Source organism: Archocentrus centrarchus, chromosome 5 (assembly GCF_007364275.1).
Source record: "Archocentrus centrarchus isolate MPI-CPG fArcCen1 chromosome 5, fArcCen1, whole genome shotgun sequence".
Lineage (NCBI taxonomy): Eukaryota > Metazoa > Chordata > Actinopteri > Cichliformes > Cichlidae > Archocentrus > Archocentrus centrarchus.
The window spans coordinates 28,550,893-28,572,512 of record NC_044350.1 but is presented as its reverse complement, the minus strand read 5'-3'; the positions used below and the strand labels follow the sequence as shown (position 1 = coordinate 28,572,512).

At 38.5% G+C, this 21,620-nt stretch overlaps 1 protein-coding gene across 1 annotated transcript in view; it reads left to right on the top strand.

Annotated features, from left to right (window-relative positions):
* The window catches only part of LOC115779795 (metabotropic glutamate receptor 4-like), a 160,342-nt gene that overhangs the window by 97,758 nt on the left and 40,964 nt on the right, over positions 1 to 21,620 (top strand). Inside the window, 6 exon segments of the mRNA XM_030728620.1 lie at positions 7,354 to 7,489; positions 7,695 to 7,812; positions 7,815 to 7,851; positions 8,196 to 8,270; positions 8,273 to 8,335; positions 21,309 to 21,509. Of these exon segments, the coding sequence (XP_030584480.1) occupies positions 7,354 to 7,489; positions 7,695 to 7,812; positions 7,815 to 7,851; positions 8,196 to 8,270; positions 8,273 to 8,335; positions 21,309 to 21,509 (630 nt within the window).

Genomic DNA, 21,620 nt, shown 5'->3' with positions numbered 1-21,620 from the left:
TTTCAGTTCTCTTCAAGTATTGGATTTTTTTTTCCATTGTCCATCAAATGTTGCTCTTTCAGTATATAATTTTACAATATATGTTGCACATCATTGACTATAATGAAAGTGGTTATTTCTGTTTGGTATTTGACTGGGACGATATATGTGCTCTCACTTGTTTTAACACAATATCTCAAATTGAAGTCTGGGACTTGCTAGATATGCTTGAAAAGCACAAAAATGAAGCAGCCCTTTGAAGTCAAAAGCATCTAAAGCTTAAAAAAAAAGAAATCAAGATTGCGTGTTCCACATGTTAATTATTTCCTTGAGTGGCTTCTCAGACTAAACACACAAAAAGACATGTGTGGTGAACAAATAACAGGGGATAGATGTACAATTTGGAAATTCAGTAGAGCAGAAAAACAACAAATTGTGTTTTCAGACCTAATAGTATTGTATTTTGTTGGTTTAATTGAACAGGAACTGAGCATGGACACATCATAACAGATTACAGTACAACCAGGCACAGTAGTAGGACTTGCAGTGGGAAAAAAAAATGTCTTGGAAATTCATTTTGGAAAAACAAATCCCATCAGTTGGTCCTGCCCCCCCCCGGCACATCAGTCCCACACAGCAGTTAAAGTTACACAGTGTGCACTTGGCAAGAAAAGAGAATAATTTGCAGAGAAATGATTTCAAATCTCCTCACATATCTCTGAAAACAACATCCTGATGCAAACCAAGTCAACAGCAAATGCAACAGGATTGTCTTTGTATTGTAAATGCAGCAGAAAGGTAAAGCCATCATAAGCAGATGCAGGTTTCCAGCATCAAACTGTGTTTCTCAGGATCTGGTTATCAGTTCCCTTTTCCTTAAACCTTTCTGACTTTTCTACTTTTCACATTTCATTTGTAAAACCACAGCACAGCTCCTGAGAACACTGTAATGGTGAAAAGTTCACTATTTAAATGTATTTTTCCTACATACTGCTGTCATATCATAAGTCAAAATACAATATGTATCCATTCAGTGCTGACCTCCATCAGATTACTTTCAGTAGTCTTCATTAATCCAGCAATGCCTGATGACTATTTGTGATTCAGTGCTATCTATATTTGCTGTGAGGACATCTGTGTCCTACTAGATTTATTTTTGTGAACTAACTTCACTCACAAAGAGGTCTTTACATAATGTATTCAAATTTGGGTAGAGAGCAGGAGAGTTTGCAGTGGAATTAAAAAGCAGTTGTTTTTTTGTTTTTTTATAGGAGTGCTGCAAGGTTAGCACCATTGTTTGTACAAGTAGTGACTTAAGCAGGGAATTACAGTATGTTTTACCTCAGATTAATACATGAAAGCCATGACATGGTAATGGGCTGTAGCTAATGTAAAATTCTGTTTAAGTAGAAAGCCTTTGTCAGCTCATGTAAAGTCTATCCTTAAGAATTAATCCTGGATTTTTCAGTGGTTGTTCACTGCTGACAATATTACAATATAAAGAGCTGTTGCCGTACAGTTTACTGCATAATAAAGACAAGATAATATTGTGACATTTTGTCCTTTGTTGAGTCTGAATCTCATTAGTCTGGTCTTTTTATTTTAAGAAATGATGGCATACATTATCTAGAAGGGTCATGATGCTGCAGGCTAAATCTGTATTTCTTGATTTTCTCAATAATTAAAGGCCTCAGCTTATATAAACCAGCAAGCCATCTCAGACATTCACAAATGCAGTCGCTTATTTTGAGCATCAAAACACACTGCTCCAAAAAAAATTTAAAACACGTCAGATCTTGATGATTTAAATATTCAAATTGAAAAGCTTTACTGGCATACACTATGCTGCAGTCACATTAGGAAAAACAGTTGTTGGCATGACAGCATGACCAAAATTATGATTGTGTGCAAAGAAGTAGCAATCTCATTGCCTTTGAAATGGCTCTTTGAAGATGGGGACCCCAGTCTGCGACCACTCGCGATCCATCCTGTCTTCAAAGTGGCACTGGTGCATCAGGACAGTGATAAAATGGCAATTAGATGCAACTGGTCTGTTATAAGTATGTGATTGAATGAGGTCAAGTTGGCAGTTAGTTGCAATCTGCGTGTGATAATACAGCAATTAGCCGTGACAAATTGGTGAAAGTCGCAAATCTATTGTTGTGTGCATACAGAGAATTCACATTAACTGCCAGATTCGAAATGGAAATTCAGACATTCGTCCACAAGTGGTAATGTAACTGCTGCAGGATGGCAGTTTAAGTGTAATCACAGTCATCTTAACTTTTTTTTTTTTTTTGCCTGCCTTTTAACTGCCTTCCAACTGGCTTTTCTCTGCAGCCCTACATTCTCTTCAAAATCACCAAATTATAGAGCCATCCATTTAAAATTCAAACATTACTGAAGGTATGGTAAAGTTGTAATTCTCAAATATTTTTTGATTATTTGGTGTTTCTGGGAGGATAAAGAAGCACATGATGACTTTTTTTCCCTCATAAACCTACTCAGAATATTTCAGGATGCTTTTTAAAAAACTTTTTCATTTTCTTTTATGACTGAAAAAAATGTCAGTTACAACCAAGAAGCTGGCAGAAAAAATAGAAGAGAGAGAAAAAATAAATAAATAAATAAAATCTCAACTTTATGTCTGAGGAGATCAGCAGAGCTGTAAAGCAGCAAGTTAACCTCGTGGGTCTAATGGAGTGGGTCCATGAGCTGAAGGCCACAATTAAGTAAAATGACCAGAAGGGCAAAATACTGTAACAAAGGATTGATAATTTGGGATTATATTCTCATTCTGATGATATTATCATCACTGGGCAGGATACTAAACACTGCAGCTATGCCAGGGCTCCAGCCGGTGATTTATGGCTTGGATTGGGCTGTAGTATGTTGTGGAAGTGCTCATCACAAAAAACAAATTATATAGATAACAAATTAACATTAAAAGCTTCCTGTGAATTTGTTTTCAGACTTCCTTATATGCTTTAAAAAAATCACAATTTTAAATATTGATATTTTTTTGTTTGTTTTACAGTATGTCGCCACACTTCAAACCCATACAGTCACACTGGTAGTTTTACATGATTAAGCAGTTCATAAACAGTTTGCAGCTTATAAGGTCTTTGTCTTTATAGATAAATGAAGTCAGTATATAATACTCTAAAAATCACATCTGCAAGAGCTGGACCTTTAATAATAGTGTTCACTGACTTTTAGTTTCTCTCAGAAATTTCTATTGCTTTGCAGTGTTATTTTTAATGAGCCTTTCATATATCCGCAACATTTTTTCCCTTAATGTGACACGGTATGTTGACAAAGTGGTGAGGACGTTTTCCTCGTTTTCTTTCCCCACCACCGTGGCATCTTGAGGTGTGAAAAAAGAAAAGAACGCACTACAAAAGAAACCGCTTCGAAGAACCCGCTCATCAAATTTAACAAGCAAGCCAACAGGAGGAATTATATTTGCCTGATCTTTAAATGTAGAGTTGATTGTGTCATTAGAATAATGTCTTTGATTGTAGTGGTTTATTATAGGTGGAGTTTTTATGCATTTTCCTTTTTGTGATCTTGCCAGTTATGATTGCAAAGATTAGAAAATACAGAGGAGTCTTTAAAACAGCCAGAGAAAAGGAAAAAAAAATATTCTCCACTTACTCATTATGTGGAAACTCAGACTGATGGGCCAACATAGCAAAGTGAACATATAGTATAGTAAAGATGTCACACTATTAGGAAAAGAAAGCTCGAGCTTGGCTGCCCAATCGACTGACTTGGCTTCTGATGAATTTATGCCATTATAAACCATAAATCAGTTCACTTTTGACAGCCCAGTGTGTTCTCTTCATGGAATAAAAAAATAAAACTCTCCCTGCAGTCTAAATCTAATTCTTGGTTATTTGTTCATGAGGTGTTGTGTCCATTCTGTGCTGCTGTGATTTAATCTGATTTGTGATGATAGAATCCAGTGTGGACACAGTTCAAACACAATAAATGCTTTATTTGTTGATATCTTGACTTTTTGTTGACATTTTCTTTAAAGCTTTGTGTTTATCTCACTTACAGTGCGTTGCGCATCCCCGTGTTTATTGGAAGGCATCTCACTATAAATAGAAATAGAAGAAGAAAAGTAAGAAAAGGCGGCTCAGTCACTGTGACAGAGACAGACTACGTGGCTGTGGCTGGCCTGACACCACAGCAGCTATTTGTCACTATTAGTTTCCATTAATTTAAGTGAAGACATTGTTAGGATAGCACTGCGATAGTACTCTGCTGTGGCATGTGAGAAACTGCAAAGTGATGCGTGCCTCGAATGCTTGTCAGTTATCTAAACCCATCCATTTTGGTAAACACCCAGAATGACCGATAATGGAGCCTGTTTGAGTGAAATGGACAAGTGGGTCATCGCACATAAATGGCTGAAGTGATGAAATGCTCTCATGACTGCAGTCAAGACACACACTTCATGCAGCATGTCTACCATAAACTAAAAGATGATCTGAACCATTCAGACAGTTAAAGTGTTATTTTTATCCATGTTAAGCATCCCTTTCAGGATGCTAATAATGACGGTTTCCTGCCTTGAATTGCTGCCGGTCTTTGTGATTTGTTCAGTGTTGTTCAGATAGTTTGTGTTGTGCTCTTGGACAGCTGTTTCCTTTTAATTGGAGAAAAAAATAATCAGAAAAAAGCCACATGCAGGAAAGACTGCAGAAGAAAAATAGTGACTAGAAGAGTGTGGGTGCCATAGATGCACATGTTGTTGCAGAAATAACTCTTTCTTTTAAACATGTACTGCTTTTAGTGACACAGCAAAAATCTCAGCAAAAGGCAGGGTGTTTTTTTTCTTTCTTTTTTTTTTTTTTTTTTATATATTTTGTTTTGCATTTCATTTAGTGCCTCACTTAAATTACCGTTTGTTAAAAGATGGTCACCCATGAGAAATGTATTTCCAGGGACCACTGCAGTAAAAACAGTTTACTGCATCAGTCTGTCTGACTCAAAAATATTTGATTATTTGGCCAGAACTAATTCAGAAGGGATGAAATGAATTGTTTCATTTTTAGGATGAAGTGGTTTATTGGACCTCTGCAGTTCCTCAAAAGAGAAACGTGCAATATGTGTGAAAACTTTACATTTTGCAAAAACTTAAAGGACTGTTCGACATACAGTTGGCAAGTTGAATTAAAAAACAAACAAACAAAAAACACTAGCATAGCCACAAGATCTACCCCTCTAGAGTCTGTTATGCTGTCACAAGCAAAACCAATTGTGTGTGATTGTGTTAGTAAAGGATTGTGTTATCCTTCTGCCATGCTTCTGTTGTGACTTTTATCCCCAAATGTTTTATGAAAACCCATTTAAGGAGTACAAAGATGGTAACCAAATACATTTACAGTACTAGTCAAAAGTTCATATGAATGGGTAAGTGTGTCCAAACTGTAGTACTGTATGTGCACTAATTGATGCTCTAAAAAGAAAAAAAAAATATTGAAGTAAAATTTGGAAAAGACAGCACATCATTGCTTATCATTGGCTTATACTGCTTATCCCTTTCAGAATTTCTTTACATACCATTACCTGCAGAATTTTTGCTGACAACATTTTTAAATCTTTGTATGTCTGAGGACTGAGCCAGGATTTGTCTGACCTTCTCAAACTTAATGAGGTTCACTGACAGGTGAGGAAGGAGGAGACAGTTTCATCCAACACAGGGACTCTGTGTCACACTTCAGAACTTTTTTTAGACAGCTAAATGGGGACAGATTTAGTTGCCCCCTCATTAAGCTGGGCATCAGAGCAGAAGACCACCGAATGGCAGAAGTCTAGGCTATAGAGTTTTACAAGGTGAACACACCTTAAAAAATATTTTTATCTACATATATATATATGCAGGTGGAGCATAAATCAGACTCATTCAGTCTCTCTTTAAGTAGTTGTAGTTAATACTATGTTTGGAGAGCAACTTGTGACAGTATAAAATTAACAGACACACCTTTTTCTGACAGAATTATTTAAGTAGTTACGACCTGCTCAGTCTTTCTGGCCTCTGAACAGTGTAAAGTATACTTTACACTGTTGTATAGGATAAACAGTGTAAAGTATGTGCAAAGTGATCCTCTGGCAGTGTCCCTGCTGTCCTTAGAGCTGCAGGAAGCTCAGAAACAATCATTCAGACAAACATGGCACTCTGAGGCACTCTAAATCTCACCCAAGAAATCCTGTTGGAGAAGCACAGGAAAACTCACTTGAGTGGCATAAAACACATGTCAGCATCTTCTTTTCTGTTGCTTTTGCAAGGGCTCGCAGTGCTTTGTTTTCGGGTTGTTTTCTATTTGCTTTTGTAGTTTTTCTAACTCTGCATTGTCTAATGGGTAAAGACCATACTTCCTATAATATTTCAGCCTTTAAATACAGAGACCAGATAGGCCAACATAACTATAACCTTCACAACATGCCTGCAGTGGTGGTGTTCAAAAACATTTTCTGTGCTGGTGTGTTGTGCTATTATATACCTAACATTGCTGAGGACAATCAGAGCCGTGGAGCTGCACTGCCACACAGTCGTCCATTTTTTATTATAATGAACAAAACATTACATTGCACATTTTGTTACATAAACTCCATAATCTGGATTTTTTTAACATAACTTGGTGTCACTTGTGTAGCAAAAACACTTCAGGTAAACAGAGTGAAGAACATTTGCAGCTTTCCAAATGCAGCTTGGACAAAAGGCTTAGAGAAGGTTTGTCTGTTAGCAAGCATTAACACGACATGAAAACCTGTTTTGTCCTGTTTCAATTTCAGTGGGAATTATTCAAAAGTGTGCAAAAGTCTTTGTACAGTAACATGTAATCTCACAGTGTCAGATGTCTTTTACCTCCCTGGTTTCTGGTCATTTATAAAGTCGCGTTCTGCTTTTGTTTGTTCTGTCTGGCAGTGATGGCGCTCAGGTCAAAGAAAAAATAGGTTTTAAGACAAACAATTCAGATAAACTTTAAAAAATATATTGCAGTGGGTAAAAGAAAATATAAAATCATGACCACGTCCATGCTATTAAATACACTGCATACATCTCAAAATAAAATTATCCCCTGAATCAGTTAGTAACAACACACTGTGGAAAAAAATGTTACTTTAATAAACTCTTAAAGACAGGTTGTTTTTTACTTAAAAGCCAAAGTCCTCTGCTTTGAACAGTGAAATAAAGATTTAATTTCAGGTGTGCTATTACATACTAAGTACAATTTATTGATCAGTGATGTTTTATTCACAAGTGTATGTTTGCATTTGTGAGATTTTAGCTGACCCAGTAAGGCATTTTTTTTTGCATATCGTGCATATTATTTTATGTCTCTAAATTTGTTTTTCTAGGTGGTGTATGTATCTCCCAGTCTGTCAAAATTCCCCGGGAGCCCAAGCAGGGAGAGTTCGACAAGGTCATCCGGCGACTCAGAGAAAATCCAAATGCAAGAGTCGTCATACTATTTGCCAATGAAGATGATATCAGGTAAAGCCTGGTAATAGATTAACACTTCTTTTGAAGATTAGAAAAACACGAGTACGGGCAGACAGCATGCAAACATGTGGGAACGCAGCCGCTTCAGTGCGGCTCTGCCAGACCACTGTGTAATAATTGCACAACAAAATCAAAGTGGAGCTGGTTTGGGATGCTGACCTTATCCATGGCAACATCTGTTTCCTCACCTTTGCAGGCGGCTGCTCCATGCAGCGAAAAAGGCCAACCAGACAGGTCATTTTATCTGGGTGGGTTCAGACAGCTGGGGCTCAAAGATCTCTCCGGTTGTGGAGCAGGAGGAGATGGCAGAGGGGAAGCAGTCACCATCTTGCCCAAACGCCAGTCCATCAGAGGTACAGAGATGGACATTATGCAAGCATCTGATCTCCCTGCCTTCTGAACCCATGTGCATATGGCAGTGAAATATTATTTCCATGTGAGGCAAGGCTGTTTTTGCTTGTCTTTTGCTGTTTCAGAAGACTACATGTTGCTTTGTAATGACTTCAACACTCATTTGATCATCAAAAGATCTAAAAAAGTTCAATCAAACAAACAAAAAAAAAGAAAGTAAATGTACACAATAATGAATCATTGCTGTCAGTATACTCTATAACACATGACAGCTATGGTTCCCATATAGCATTGCTTACACTGACAATGACTGCATCACTGACAGTGAACCGACTGATCTGTCTAGGGTTTGATCGTTACTTCATCAGCCGAACGCTGGAAAACAACAGAAGGAATATCTGGTTTGCTGAGTTCTGGGAGAACACTTCAACTGCAAACTCAGCCGTCACGCAGTGAAGAAAGGGTCCGGGCTCAAGAAGTGCACAAGTAAGATATTCTCCTGTTGAGCAAAGCTGTTCAGTGTTCTTTTTGTTTTAAACTTTTACCCAACATGAAAACATTTCTCTTTTGATGCATCACGAGGGAGGTGACACATTTGGCTCATGGTAAAATTATTTTGACAGCGTTGCCCACCTATTAAATGTGGAACAGCTATACATTCAGCAGTCAAAATCACAGTTCATCTTACAGTTCATTTCACTGCTGCTCTATATTTCTGCTGAGTCTAGTGTGTTTACCCCCACACGGCTATAACAAGTGAATGGTTTAGCTGGGCTGCATGCTTAAAGCTTCGGGCTTAGTGCCATACTTTATACAGCTGTAGATAGCACAGTCTCTCTTGGTGGAAAAAGTCACTGCATATTTTATTGTGATTTAAACCTCTATTAAGTAGTACAACATATAACAAACTACGAGTTGTCCCCCTTCTGCCTGATCTTGAAAACTGCAATAATAATTAATCAGCAACTAACTTACTTAAAAAATAAACATTTTTATTTAGGCTATGATTAATAGCTCATCCAGTGATCAGTGTTTATTAGCATTCACAGCCTTGTTACCACATTACCTGTGCTAGTTGCTCCGTTATGTTCAGCAGCTCCTCACTGTGTCTGTCTGCTGTGCTGAGCTTTGTCACTAAAAGCAGGTACTTGCTATGCTGCAGAAAAAGCTGAGAGTGCAATGAGAGTGAACTAAAACATTGAAATTGTGGGCCCTAAACAATGAGCTGAAGCTGATTATAAAGCTCTGTAAAGCTGAGGGGAGGTGTATATTCAGACTATAATTCTCTGTAGGCTCAGAGAATCCATTTTTACTTGTTCTACATTGACATCATTTTTTTGTTGGGAGGGGTGCAAAAATAGAAACTCACACTGTTGGAAACCCAGGATAATGTTAATACTGGCATATTTAAAAGAAATAAATGTATTCTGGAAAACCCAAAAAGAAATTGATATGTTATTAGGTGTGGTTTTTGGAGCCCAGCTACTGGGTTGCCCCCAGCCAGTTTACTCCTAGTGCCGGCTCGAGACTCTGAGAAATGGGGAGGGTTACACCGGGCAGTTGCGTTTGGTGTAAAGTATTTGCCAAATCACATCAATCAAGAATGTGATTTCCATACCAGATCAGGGCTCAGGTTAACAATGACCACCTCCAGTGCTGTTGGACAACAGGGTGCCAGTGGAAACTGTGCTACTGAAGACAAAGGAAGATGAAAGTGGAAAGGCAGCAGGAGGCAGTGAGGGAGAAGGAAAGGCAGGAGTGGGGACTTTAAATGTAGACTGGTAAAGGGAGAGAGCTAGTTGATATGTTGCAGAGAGGAAGATATATTGTGTGTGAGTGCAAGAGACCAGGTGGAAGGGAAGCAAGGCCAGGAGCACTAGAAGTGGATTCAAACTGTTCTACCACAGCGTGGATAGGAAGAGAAATGTGAGGAGGTGAAGAGAGTGTCAGACAGGATCATGAGTTTGAAGCTGGAAATCAAAGAGGTGATGCTAAATGTTGTCAGTGTGTATGCACAAGTTTGATGTCAGTCAGAAGAGAAAGAGGAATTCTGGAGTAAATTAGATGAAGTGGGAGAGTGTTCCCAGAGGGGAGAGGGTGGTGATTGGAGCAAACTTCAGTGGGTATGCAGGTTAGAGGGGAAAGGGGTGATGAGGATGTGCTGAGTAGGTATGGTGTTAAGGAGAGAAATGTGGAAGGACAGATGTATGGAAATGGCTGCAATGAACACATACTTCAAGAAAAGGGAGGGACCTAGGGTGACATATACTGTAAGAGTGCAGGAGAGTGCACACAGGTGGAGTACACCTTATGCAGAAGTTGCAATCTGAAAGAGATAGGAGAGTGCATGCTGGTGTCAGGGGAGAATGTAGCTAGGCAGCATTGGGTGATAGTCTGTAGGATTGACTTTGAAAATCAAGAATAGGAAATGAGTGAAGGCAGCGGTAAGGATTAAATGGTGGAAGTTGAAGAAGGAAGAATGTTTCTCAGGGTTCAGGGAGGAGATGAGACAGGCTCTGGGTGGTAGGAAGGAGTTAGCAGATGACTGGAAATGTACAGCTGAAGTGGTGAGAAGATGTATAGTGTATACTCTGGACAGAGGAAAGAAGATGAGAGTTGGTGGTGGAATGAGGAAGTGAAATAAAAAAAAAAAATGAAGGCTTACACTGTGTGCAGGCCCAGCCAGCAGAACACTGCCAAGAAACTACTAACATTGCTCTTGACTGTCAGGTCTTAGTGATCCCTTGAGAATCTCTCCCAAGTTTTAAAATTGCCATGCATAGCTTCAACCCTCGAGTGACATCAATAATGAGAATATTCCTCCCTAAACATATGCACGCTGGCAAAGTGGCTAATTAATAACTGCAGCACAATGCTGAAGTCTCCTGGAAAATGTAACAATACAACAGAGAAGACACCAACCAGAGACACAAATAAAAGTTGTATGATAATGACTGTACATCATCATTACAGTCAAACACTGCATAATTATTGCAAATTTCATCCAGAAATAATCCACATTCTCCGAACTACAGGCAGTTAGTACTGCCACTGAAAGCAGACAGTAAACCATAGCGACTCGACTGTTACTGCAGTGTTTTGTTGTGGGCTTGTAAATATTTTACAGAATCACACTTTTGTGTTGCAAATATTTGTTTCCTCTTAATGAAGAGGCCAACCTAGGACCGCATGCCTTTTCAACAAGCAGAAAGATCAGCACTCACATGCCCAGATTTGTATGATCTCGCCTGATATTAAATTTACAAATAAAAAACTCACTTTCATATTCTCTTTATTATTAAAATCTGGCAGTATTGTGCTTTAGAGTGGCCTGACAAATTATATGTCACAGAGCCCTTTGTTATTCATGCAATTAATACAAAATGAAAGTTGAATTTGATTGAATTATTCTAATTTCATATAGCCCCCACTTGCCTCTGAAATAAACACATACTGAATCAAGACAGCTTAACTCACTGCGAGGACACATAATACACAACAGATAAGAGGTGATGAACAGAATCACATTATGCTGCTAACATAGTTGGGAATGAGGAGTGATGTTGGGGGCATAGAGGACTTGCAGAAAATAGATCAGCACATAATTAGAGACCACAAGTTTAAAATTCCTCTCTTGTATTTAGAGGTAAGAATGAACAATGTGTCTTTAGGCAGAAACCATGCACAACTCCAAGGAATCAAAGGGAATAAATGTAACAGCCTTGTTGCTGTGAGGTGACAGCACTAACCACTGAGCCACCACACTGCCTGGAGCCAGATGTGTGTATCCACAATCTGCATGCGCTAGTTTCCACACAAACACTGGTATTATAAACAAGACTGTGTCGTGACAGCATGTGTACAGTACAGTCCGCACTGGCTTTACGCGGCGGTAATCCACACATCAGTGACTTGGGCTGAGTTTCACATGCTGCAGCATTATGGCTAAGAAAAGAAAAACATCAAAGAGAGTATCTGGGCAACATTTGGAGTCGGCGCAGTGCACAGCTCCACATGCACATTTATGGATGTGAGCACGGCCCGTTTTCTGAATGGTGACCTTTAGTTATCTGACTGGCAAAGTGTACTTTTACTTCTTATTTCTTCAGTTCCTCAGATATGCTAACTCCAAACGTATACTTGCGTGTAGATAACTTTTATTGTGTGGTGTTTTGTGTGGTGTGTCTAGTTAGCTTGACAGCATTCATCAGGACTGCATCGACAGAAACAAAACAACATGCGTGAATGTGTTTGTGTGAACATACAGAAACTCAAAGCTGCAGCATGGTGAGGAGTACATGATTCTGTTGTTAATTATGGAATTTGTGTGGTTGTAATGCACGTTATCCTGACTAAGTTTGGGTTGTTGTGAGGCCACAGGTAATTTCACTGTTTACGCTGTTCATTGTCTTTTTTTCGTCTTTGTGTGTGTGTGTGTGTGTTTTTTTTTTTTTTAACCATCCGTCTCTATGAGCAACCAGTGTTATTTACTTATTTTTTCCTCTGGCAATTGTTGGGGAAATATGAAAAAAAAACAGAACTCTTACAGTTCTGCAGTGCCGTGAATCATAAAATGCTCCGAACTAGCGACATTGAAGGCTTCGTGGAGTTAAGATTTACAGCATGGTTGTACATTGTCTTACAATGCTATATGCATCAGTCACAGTTGTGCATTACCCTGTGATATGACATGTTTTTAAATGCCAGAGATTTTACCATGCCATTTATTTACATCATAGCTATTCGTTTAATGTCTGGTTGTAATAGACCACTCAGTGAAGAGGACTTTATGGCAGTGTAAGATTTACAGCTTACTTTTCTCAGTGTGATGAAGAACTCTGATGTGTCAGGTGGTTAACTCACAGAGCAAACATTCTCCTTTAGCTATATTGCCTCCAAACAATTTCTTAATTAACTCTCTGAAAAATATACTTGATATTAGAGGCTGAGCAATGTAGGATTTTTAAGAGTGATACTGGTATTTGGTGATTTAAAATCCAACATATTAACTGTTTTTTTTTTCCAAACTCAGGAAACATAAATAGATTTCCTAAACATTTTTTTAATGTGTAGTTATTTATCCAGTTTAAAGATGAGCCTGTTTTATTGTCACAAAAGTCACAGAGTACTCGATCACACTCCGGCTGCCTCTGCTCAGATCAGCTGGTTGTGTTGTGGCGTCAGCTACCAACAGGGAAGTTGCAGAGTGCCCTCTGGTGGACAAACTATGCAATGTCAACACATAAGATAGTTGAAGGGTGTTTCTCCCATTTCCTTCCTCACTTCATTTATCGGCCAGTATAAATGGAGATACCGATATATCTGCAAAAAGTTCATATCAGCTGATGATATCTGCCTGTTGATATAGCAGTTGGGCTTTACTTGATATACTACTAAATTACTGTACATTACTTACATAACTTTAGATAATAAGTGTTAAATGGACCGCACTTATATTGCATCTTTTACCTTAGTGGGTTACAAATCTTCTGACACACCACTGATAGTGGAGCTGCAGATCTTTGTATATGCCTTTCTTTGCTGAGCATAACAAGTCATAGCTACTACACCAAAGCAAAACAATCGTGATAGACATTGTATAAATGTGCAGTTGACATGCAGTTATGTATGATTGTGAATGATCATCCCACTTACCTCTGCTGTACTAATATGTATAATAACATGCAATGATAAAAGAGAAAGACCCCTGTGCTGAGACTCTGGAGAATCCTAATGCTTATTTAAGGGCAGGGTTGGCAAAACAGTAAATAACTGAACTGCTGAATCAGTACAGACAAAATACACCAGAGAGACACTTTTACTCAAGAGGTTGGCTGCAGATCCAACAGCTGGAGCTGTGTTCGCAGGCAATAAAGCCCAACATAGAGTATTCTAAAGAGATAACACAGAGAGTTACATGCAGGGCATCACTCAGGCGGATAAGATAATACTGATGGATCAATTTGTCCAGTGACTGGCTACGCTGACCTCTGCCCGCCCCCCAAGAGGGAATGTTGCCAAGAACAAAATAAAGCTCCAGTGACCCTTTAGGACTCTGCAGCTTGATCAACGCCATAGTAAACACTAATAATGTGTGTTTTTATTTTCTCATATAAGTGAAATGGAAAAAATGGTACAATGTACATGTTGGGGTTCAAATTTGTACCAAAGAATTTCTGCTTGAAATCTCTATAGTAGGCTATAGTGAATGTTGAATACCTGCTAACCCTCAAATAAATGTTTGGATAATATATATATATATATAAGCAGGTGGGTCTGGGAGATTCACAGTTTATGTTCTGAATTAATGTTTTAATGGTAAAAATTGCCAGTTAACAAACCACCCCCATCTTCTCACCTCCCAAATTATAGAGGATAAGACAGTTGGTAATCTAAATAATTCTTAATGTCAACAAATCCTGTGCAGACCAAAACAAAACAAAATGTCAAACTGTTTATTATTACGGTCTGACTTCCCGGCTCTGTCTGTGGTGCTCCGTAGTCCTCCCGTTTCTTCTAGACGATGCAGACCTTTAAAACAGGTCAGATCGCATTGTTTTAACAAGGCCAATGATTTCCTAAAATAGCCATGCACTGCTTTTTTTGACCTATTACAACAACAGAGTTTATTTTAATGAAGGTTACTGAGAACAATAATGCGGCTGATTTACAGACAGGTGATGAATTCAGTGAAAACAGGAAAGGTGATGGGTTACTCTGTGGCTGTGCTAGCCTTCTGATAATGGTGATGAAAGTTGGTCTAAAATCTCCCCAAGGTGTTCAGTGTAGTTTAGATCTGGTGGCTACAAAGGTCAGCTAACCACGACCCTTCATTCCCTATGGATGGATGCATTGTCATTAAGGAAGAAACCCCGCCCATCAGGATATAAAGTTTCATCAAACAGTAAAGGTGATTACTCAGCCCTGTACTGATTATCAGTGACCCCTGTAGTGACCACTCACTCCCTCAGACACACACACAATGACACAGTTACTGGATTCATCACTGTAGAGATCAAGGTTCATGTTTTTCCTTTAATTTTTGATCAGGAACATCAAAGCTCTGCTTTATTTTATGGGATTTATTAAAATTATAAAACCACAGCGAATCTCCAGTCTAATCCTTAAAAATAAAGATGCACTCCTTCAAAATGTAAATATGTGTGTTGTTTACAGGATAGATTAAATCAATGAAACCAAAACTATAAATGGGAACTGTAATAGGGCATATTCCACAATGAGACAAGCAAGGAGAGCAAATAAAGCAAACATATAATGATTATAAGTCAGTAAAACATTAAAACTAATGATCTTTAACGATTACTGTAAAACTTGTACCCTAGATAATTATGTGCTTTATTTTTAGCCTTTAGTTGCTGCAGAAGCTAAATTCACAGCTCTCAAAATACCCACATTAACATCATCAAGTTTATCTCTGTAGTGGGAGTGAGTGTTGTATGTATAGGCACCTGCATTTCACAGTAAGTAGCTCTTCTTCTATTCACTTGCCTCGCTCATTACAGACATTTTAGTGTTAAACTTCCCTATCAGCTCTGCTTCACAGGGAGTGAGAGTCTCACAGATTTGGTTTGAGGTTAAAGTATGACACTTGAGCTGCCTCTGCACTGGTGGGGAGCTTTGCAGTGTCCCTGTGGCAGCTGTGCAAAAACCACATGGGGCATGCTGCAGAATTATCAGTGTCCTGAGAGGGTTAGACTGCTTAGTGTGATCAAAGGATAAGGAGGGCATGAGTGACTGGAAAAAAGAAGTGAGACTTGTCTTTTATCTGTGAATGAAGGAGATGTAAAACTGATATCGATTAATGTGGAGAGGAGAGGCGAGGTAGAGCAGGAACTCATTTCGGCGGCGCTGTGTTTCGCATGTGTGTGAACGATGCGGGGAAACAGCAGAGAAAAAGTAATGCAGAGAAAGCAAGCATGTGCTCTCACATCCAACCTATTTTTTTTAACTGCTTATCCTAAACAGGGTTGCAGGATGACTAGAGGGGTTTTTTTTTTTTTGGTTTTTTTTAAGCATGCTTTGGGTAAGAGATGGGAAATATATTGGGCAGTTTGCCAGTTCATTACAGAAGAATTTTCTCCAATGGTAACCGAATTCAACAGGGAACTAGGTTAAATTATTTGAGGAAATACAAAATCTCTGATCAGTGGTGTGATTGGGAGTTTAAACAGTGAACATTTCTGTAAATTCAATTTAATGCCTGTACTAGTTGATTAAATCATATTAAACACTATATACTGTTTCCAAGCATGAGCAGATTTATTTATATATGAAAATATAATGTAAACATTAACTGTTAACTAACAAATAACAGTTAAGTAATTAGTTAATTAATCAGGGACGCTTTTTAAATCTAACTGTTCTCTAATATGATTTAACCACATAGATCCTTTAGATACACTTTATTAGGTCTACCTTGCTAGTACTGGGTTGGACTCCCTTGAGATGTGCCTTAATTCTTCATGGCAATAGATTCAACAAGGTGCTGGAAATATTCCTCAGAGATGTTGGTCTATATTGACACGATAGCCTCACACGATGCTGCAGATTTATCACCTGCAGATCTAGTGCAAATCTGTGTTCCACCACCGCATCCCAAAAGTGCTCTGTTAGGTTGAGATCTGGTGACTGCAGAGACCACTTCAGGACAATGAATTCGTTGTCATGTTCAAGAGATGATTTGAGCTTTGCGACATGGCACATTATCCTGCTGGAAGCAGCCACCAGAAGATACGCTGTGGTCATAAAGGGATGGGCATGGTCAGTAACAATATTCAGGTAGGCTGTGGCATTTAAACAGTGCTCGGTTAGTACTCAGAGGCACAAAGTATACCAGGAAAATATCCTCCATGCACTGCACCACAGCAGCAGCCTGAATTTTTGATACAAGGCAGGATCGATCCACGCTTTGATGCTTTTTATTCCAAATTTTAGTTTTCTGTTTTTTAGCTGACAAGAGTGGCACTCAGTCCGGTCGTCTGCTGCTGTAGCCCATCTGCTTCAAGGTTCGACATGTTGCGTGCTGAGAGATGTGGCATGACATAAGGTGCTCTTCAGAGATGCTTTTGTAAAGGGTGATTTGAGTTACTGTTGCCTTCCTATCGGCCTGAAGCTGTCTGGTTGTTCTCCTCTGACCTCTGGCATCAGCGAGGTATTTTCTCCAGAGAACTGCCATTCACCAGATATTTCTACTTTTCAGACTATTCTTTGAAACCCCGGAGATGGTTGTGTGTGAAAACTAGCAGATCACCAGTTTCTGAAATACTCAGACCAGTCCGTCTGGCACCGACAACCATCGCCATGCTCAGAGTCACTTAAAACCAGCTTTCTTGCCCATTCTTGGTTTAAACTTCAGCAGGTTGTCTTGACTATTTCTACAATCCCTAAATGCACCAAGATGCTGACTTGTGATTGACTTATTGGAAATTTGCATTGACAAGCAGTTGAACAGATGTACCTAATGAAATGTCCAGTGTGTGTCAAGAAAAACATTTATTAATGTAATGGGGTTGTTCAATGAATCAAAATGATACGGTGAGTTTCTTCTTTTTGTTTGTTAGTTTTTTGAGGATGCCAGGACAGATACACTCAACAATAGTGAAGAGTTTTCATTTGTAATTTGGCGAGCTCACATAAATGATGCCAGTTAGCAACTGCGGACTGATTTGTTGGTTACACTGTTGTTTTTTATCACTCATAAAATCAATGATCAGTGGCTGATTGAAATCATGCACACAATAGCAATGTTTATGAAATTATTCTCTGTTCTAGCTCTTATACATGGATTGAATCTTTAGCTGTATATTCACATATAGGAAAATAATGTGTGACACAGTCAGCAGTGTCAGATTAGCTTAAAAGATGGTGCAATTGCTTTAGTGGACTAGATGGCCTGCAGCCAGTCACAAGCTGAAAAATAGGTCAAAGGTTTTGAGCCCACACTGTCTGTCACATAATGTCTTGTGTTTCACCTCAGTGGAAGACACCCACACTCAGTTTCTGCTGTGCTTAATCTAAATGGATTTCTCTGAAAGCAAAACGCCAGCTTGGAAAAGTTGTGTGAGAGTGCCAAAATGCCAATGAGGAGTTAGCTACAAAGAGAGACAGAATGAAAAAGGGAAACTGTCTTATGGAGAAGAGACAATACAAAGTTAGTGTGGGTGGCCTGCCAAGACTGAGAAAGAAATCTCACTCTCACACCCACTCTGGCTCGCAGGATTCCCCATGGCATAAGCATGGCGGCCAAACTGTGACAATCTCTGTCCAATCAAGACCCTGTGGCCCTTAATTACTGAGCTGTAACCTCCAACAATAATTCATGCATTTCAAAAGCTCATGAGATAATCTGAGACTTAAAACCCCTCTGGTCTACACTGAGGAGTTGGAGATCTAGAAAATGAAAGATGGCTAACAGAAGGAGACCTCTGCTGATTTGGAGGCTAGCGCTCTTTCAGATTGAAGTTGCTACCGAAATAGCTCGCACCTCGAGAGGATAATTGTAGCATGATAATGTTTAGAAAAAAGTTGAGTATTGGAACGTGAATATCAGCATGTCCAAAAATTAGCATCAGACAACCATATACCTGTAAAAGAACAATCCTAGCATGTATATTGATAAGGATTAAGGAGCCTTTATTATTGATATTGTCCTTGTGTAGTTCATTACTTCATATCAGTTCTGACATTTTTGTATACAAATTGTACAAAAAGTCTGTGTCAGAGGATTAAACCACATTAAAGGTCACCTTGGGCTGCTTCACTGACAGTTTTGGAAAATATTATAGAATATTTGTTTGAACAATTATAAAAGGGAAGGGAGGCACTAACTGTGAAATTTTCAATTTTGTGTTGCTTTTTAAAATTGCTTTTCATGTTGTGCCAGGCAAACAAAGAAACTGTCACTATCAAAAGTAAATGAACCTTTTCTGTCTTTGAACAATTAGTGCAGCTACTGTAGTGCAAAACTGCAGAAACAACACCAGAAAAACTTTGGCATCAGAAAATGACTTATTATTTGCTGATAGGCAACCATGCCTTATTACAAGTTACATTACATTGCATTATGACATTTAAGTGTTCATAGTATAAGACACTAATATATATATATATATATATATATATATATATATATATATATATATATATATATATATATATATATATATATAGTTATATATATATAGTTATATATATATAGTTATATATGTGGTTCCTCCGCAAAGGCAGAGGTACATTATATGGGATAAAAGTACTGGGCCACCTACATATTTCACCTGCAGGAGCCTGCTCAGCCATAGAAAACCCATGCCATAAAGATCCTGGCACACAGTTTTTGTATGCCAGATGAGGTTTGGAACTTACTGAGTCAGCAGAGCACTGGGCACTTAAACACTCTGCTCTGTAACTTTACATGGTCTGCCATTTTGTGGCTAGGTTGCTGTGGTTTCTAAATGCCTCCACTTTGTAATAGCACCACGTGCAGTGATTGTAGAATATCTAGAAGGGAAGAAATTTAGTGCACTGACTTGTTGCAATGGTGGCATCTTATTGTAGTACCGCATTTGAATTCAGTGAGCTCTTAACCCATTCTTTCACAAATGTTTGTAAAGGCAGACTGCAGAGCTAGGTGCTTCAGTTTATACACCTGTGGCAATGGGACTGAAAACACCTGAATTCAAAAATTAAGAGGTGTATTTAAGATTTACTAATATAGGCCTGTCCAATGTTGTTTTTGAAAATCATTCACTACATTACAGTAAATGCTACTTTTGATTAGTGTCAGGTTTTATGACTTGGTTTAAATTTTGATTTTGTTACTTTGTGTTCTGTGACAAAATGGGTGTAACTTAAAGACTCTGCATGACCCAAGAGTAGATTAACAAATCTGATGTGCTACTAAACTAAATGTGCCCAAACTTTAGCCAAATTTGTACTTACTGAATGTATTTTGGTAAATATGGAAGCAAGTCTTTCAGTTAAGCAGCTCAATAGAATCAAGTTTATTTTTTCCCAACCAACAGTATAGCAATTATTGTAGGAATAGCAGCAGCTGATTCCCTGCTGTGTGCTTATTAACTTGCAAAGCCTAATTGAATTCTGTGCTGCTCTATCATTAGCTTATCCCTGGTAATTAGTCTATTGTAAATCTTAATGGAACACACCTGTTTTTTTTTTTGTTTTTTTAATAATGGCTTATGCACATACAGCACAGTTACATAGAAACTGCTTTAAGATTTGAGACCTGTGAACAGGCAGATGAAGTTAGAATTGACATGCTGTATCTCCTTAGACCCCCCTCCTCACAGCAATTAACAATCACAAAAACCCCTGGAACAACCTGAGCCAGGATTAATAAACTCCTATCACGAGTTATTACATTGAGCCCATAAGGGGATTATCCCTGTCCTGTGAATGGATGTCTCCATTTCCTGCTTCTTTGGTTCCTCTAAATGCATCCAGGCAATAAACACTGAAGTCACAGTTGGACACTCAGTCAAGAAGGTCAAGAATCAAGGATTTGATCAAATTGGAACAACTTTTTAAAGCCCCCGATGGAAAAATCATGAGGCATATTGCTAATAGTTGTAGAATAGACATGTAGGCCCAAAACATAATGCTTACAAAATCACTCAGAGGGATCTCGAGTATTCCTTCTGGAAATATAAGTAAGAGTCTTCGTTTTTAACAGATGAGATTTCCCAGAGGAGAAAACCTTGCACTCCAGATATTAGAATTGATTTGCTCCTCTGCAGCGATTCAGATATTTACTTTCTAGCTAATTGCAAGAGGCAAGACCATTCAGTACAGAAAGAATGAGACTCACTGAGGAGCAATGCATTTCCTTCTGTCTTTTGGATTGATGCCACACCCTTCATTTAAAAGGTTTAGCTCGTTCCAAGTAGTTCGCACAGTTGTGTTGACAAGATACTGGCACACAGTAGTATCTTCATGCTACTTTATAAATGATGTTCAAGACGGATTGGTTTTTTTGCTATAATTGTGTATATTAATTATCTAGAACAAGAACTAAATATGCTGCTTTATAATCAGCCTTCTTCAAACAAGTGTGGGAGACAAAGTGACAATTAGATCATTCTTTAAGCTGGATCCACTCATAGAAACCACTCAAGTCTTTAAATGAATACAATTTTCTTAATTGCATGATGTGGCTAATAGAGCTGCAGATTTTTGCCCGAGCAGTCGAAATCCACTTGTAAAATCTTTTTTTCTGCCTTAAACATAATTGCTTAACTACATGGATATCAGTGCCAAACTCAGCCTTGCACTTGACATGGTGAACAAATGAGCCAAATGAGTGACCACAAAGGATGCGCTTACCGTGATTTAAATTATTTTAAACGTTTTATAAAATCGCACACATACATGGCAGATAATTCATGTAATGAATCTATTTTGCATGTGTTTGTATGTCTTTCAGATCAGGAGCGAATAGGGAAGGACTCGCTCTATGAGCAGGAGGGAAAGGTACAGTTTGTTATTGATGCAGTCTATGCAATGGCTCATGCCTTGCACAACATGCACCAGGAGCTCTGCCCAGGGAAGGTTGGTCTCTGCACTAAAATGGACCCCATCAATGGCACTCATCTGCTCAAGCACATTCGCCGTCTCAACTTTTCAGGTCAGTTATAAATACTCAAATGTTACTTGGGACTGCTTTTGGAATCACAACATCTGATATAAATTAAAATAACATTAAGAAATAATTTCCATGAAGCAGTGATGATGTTAA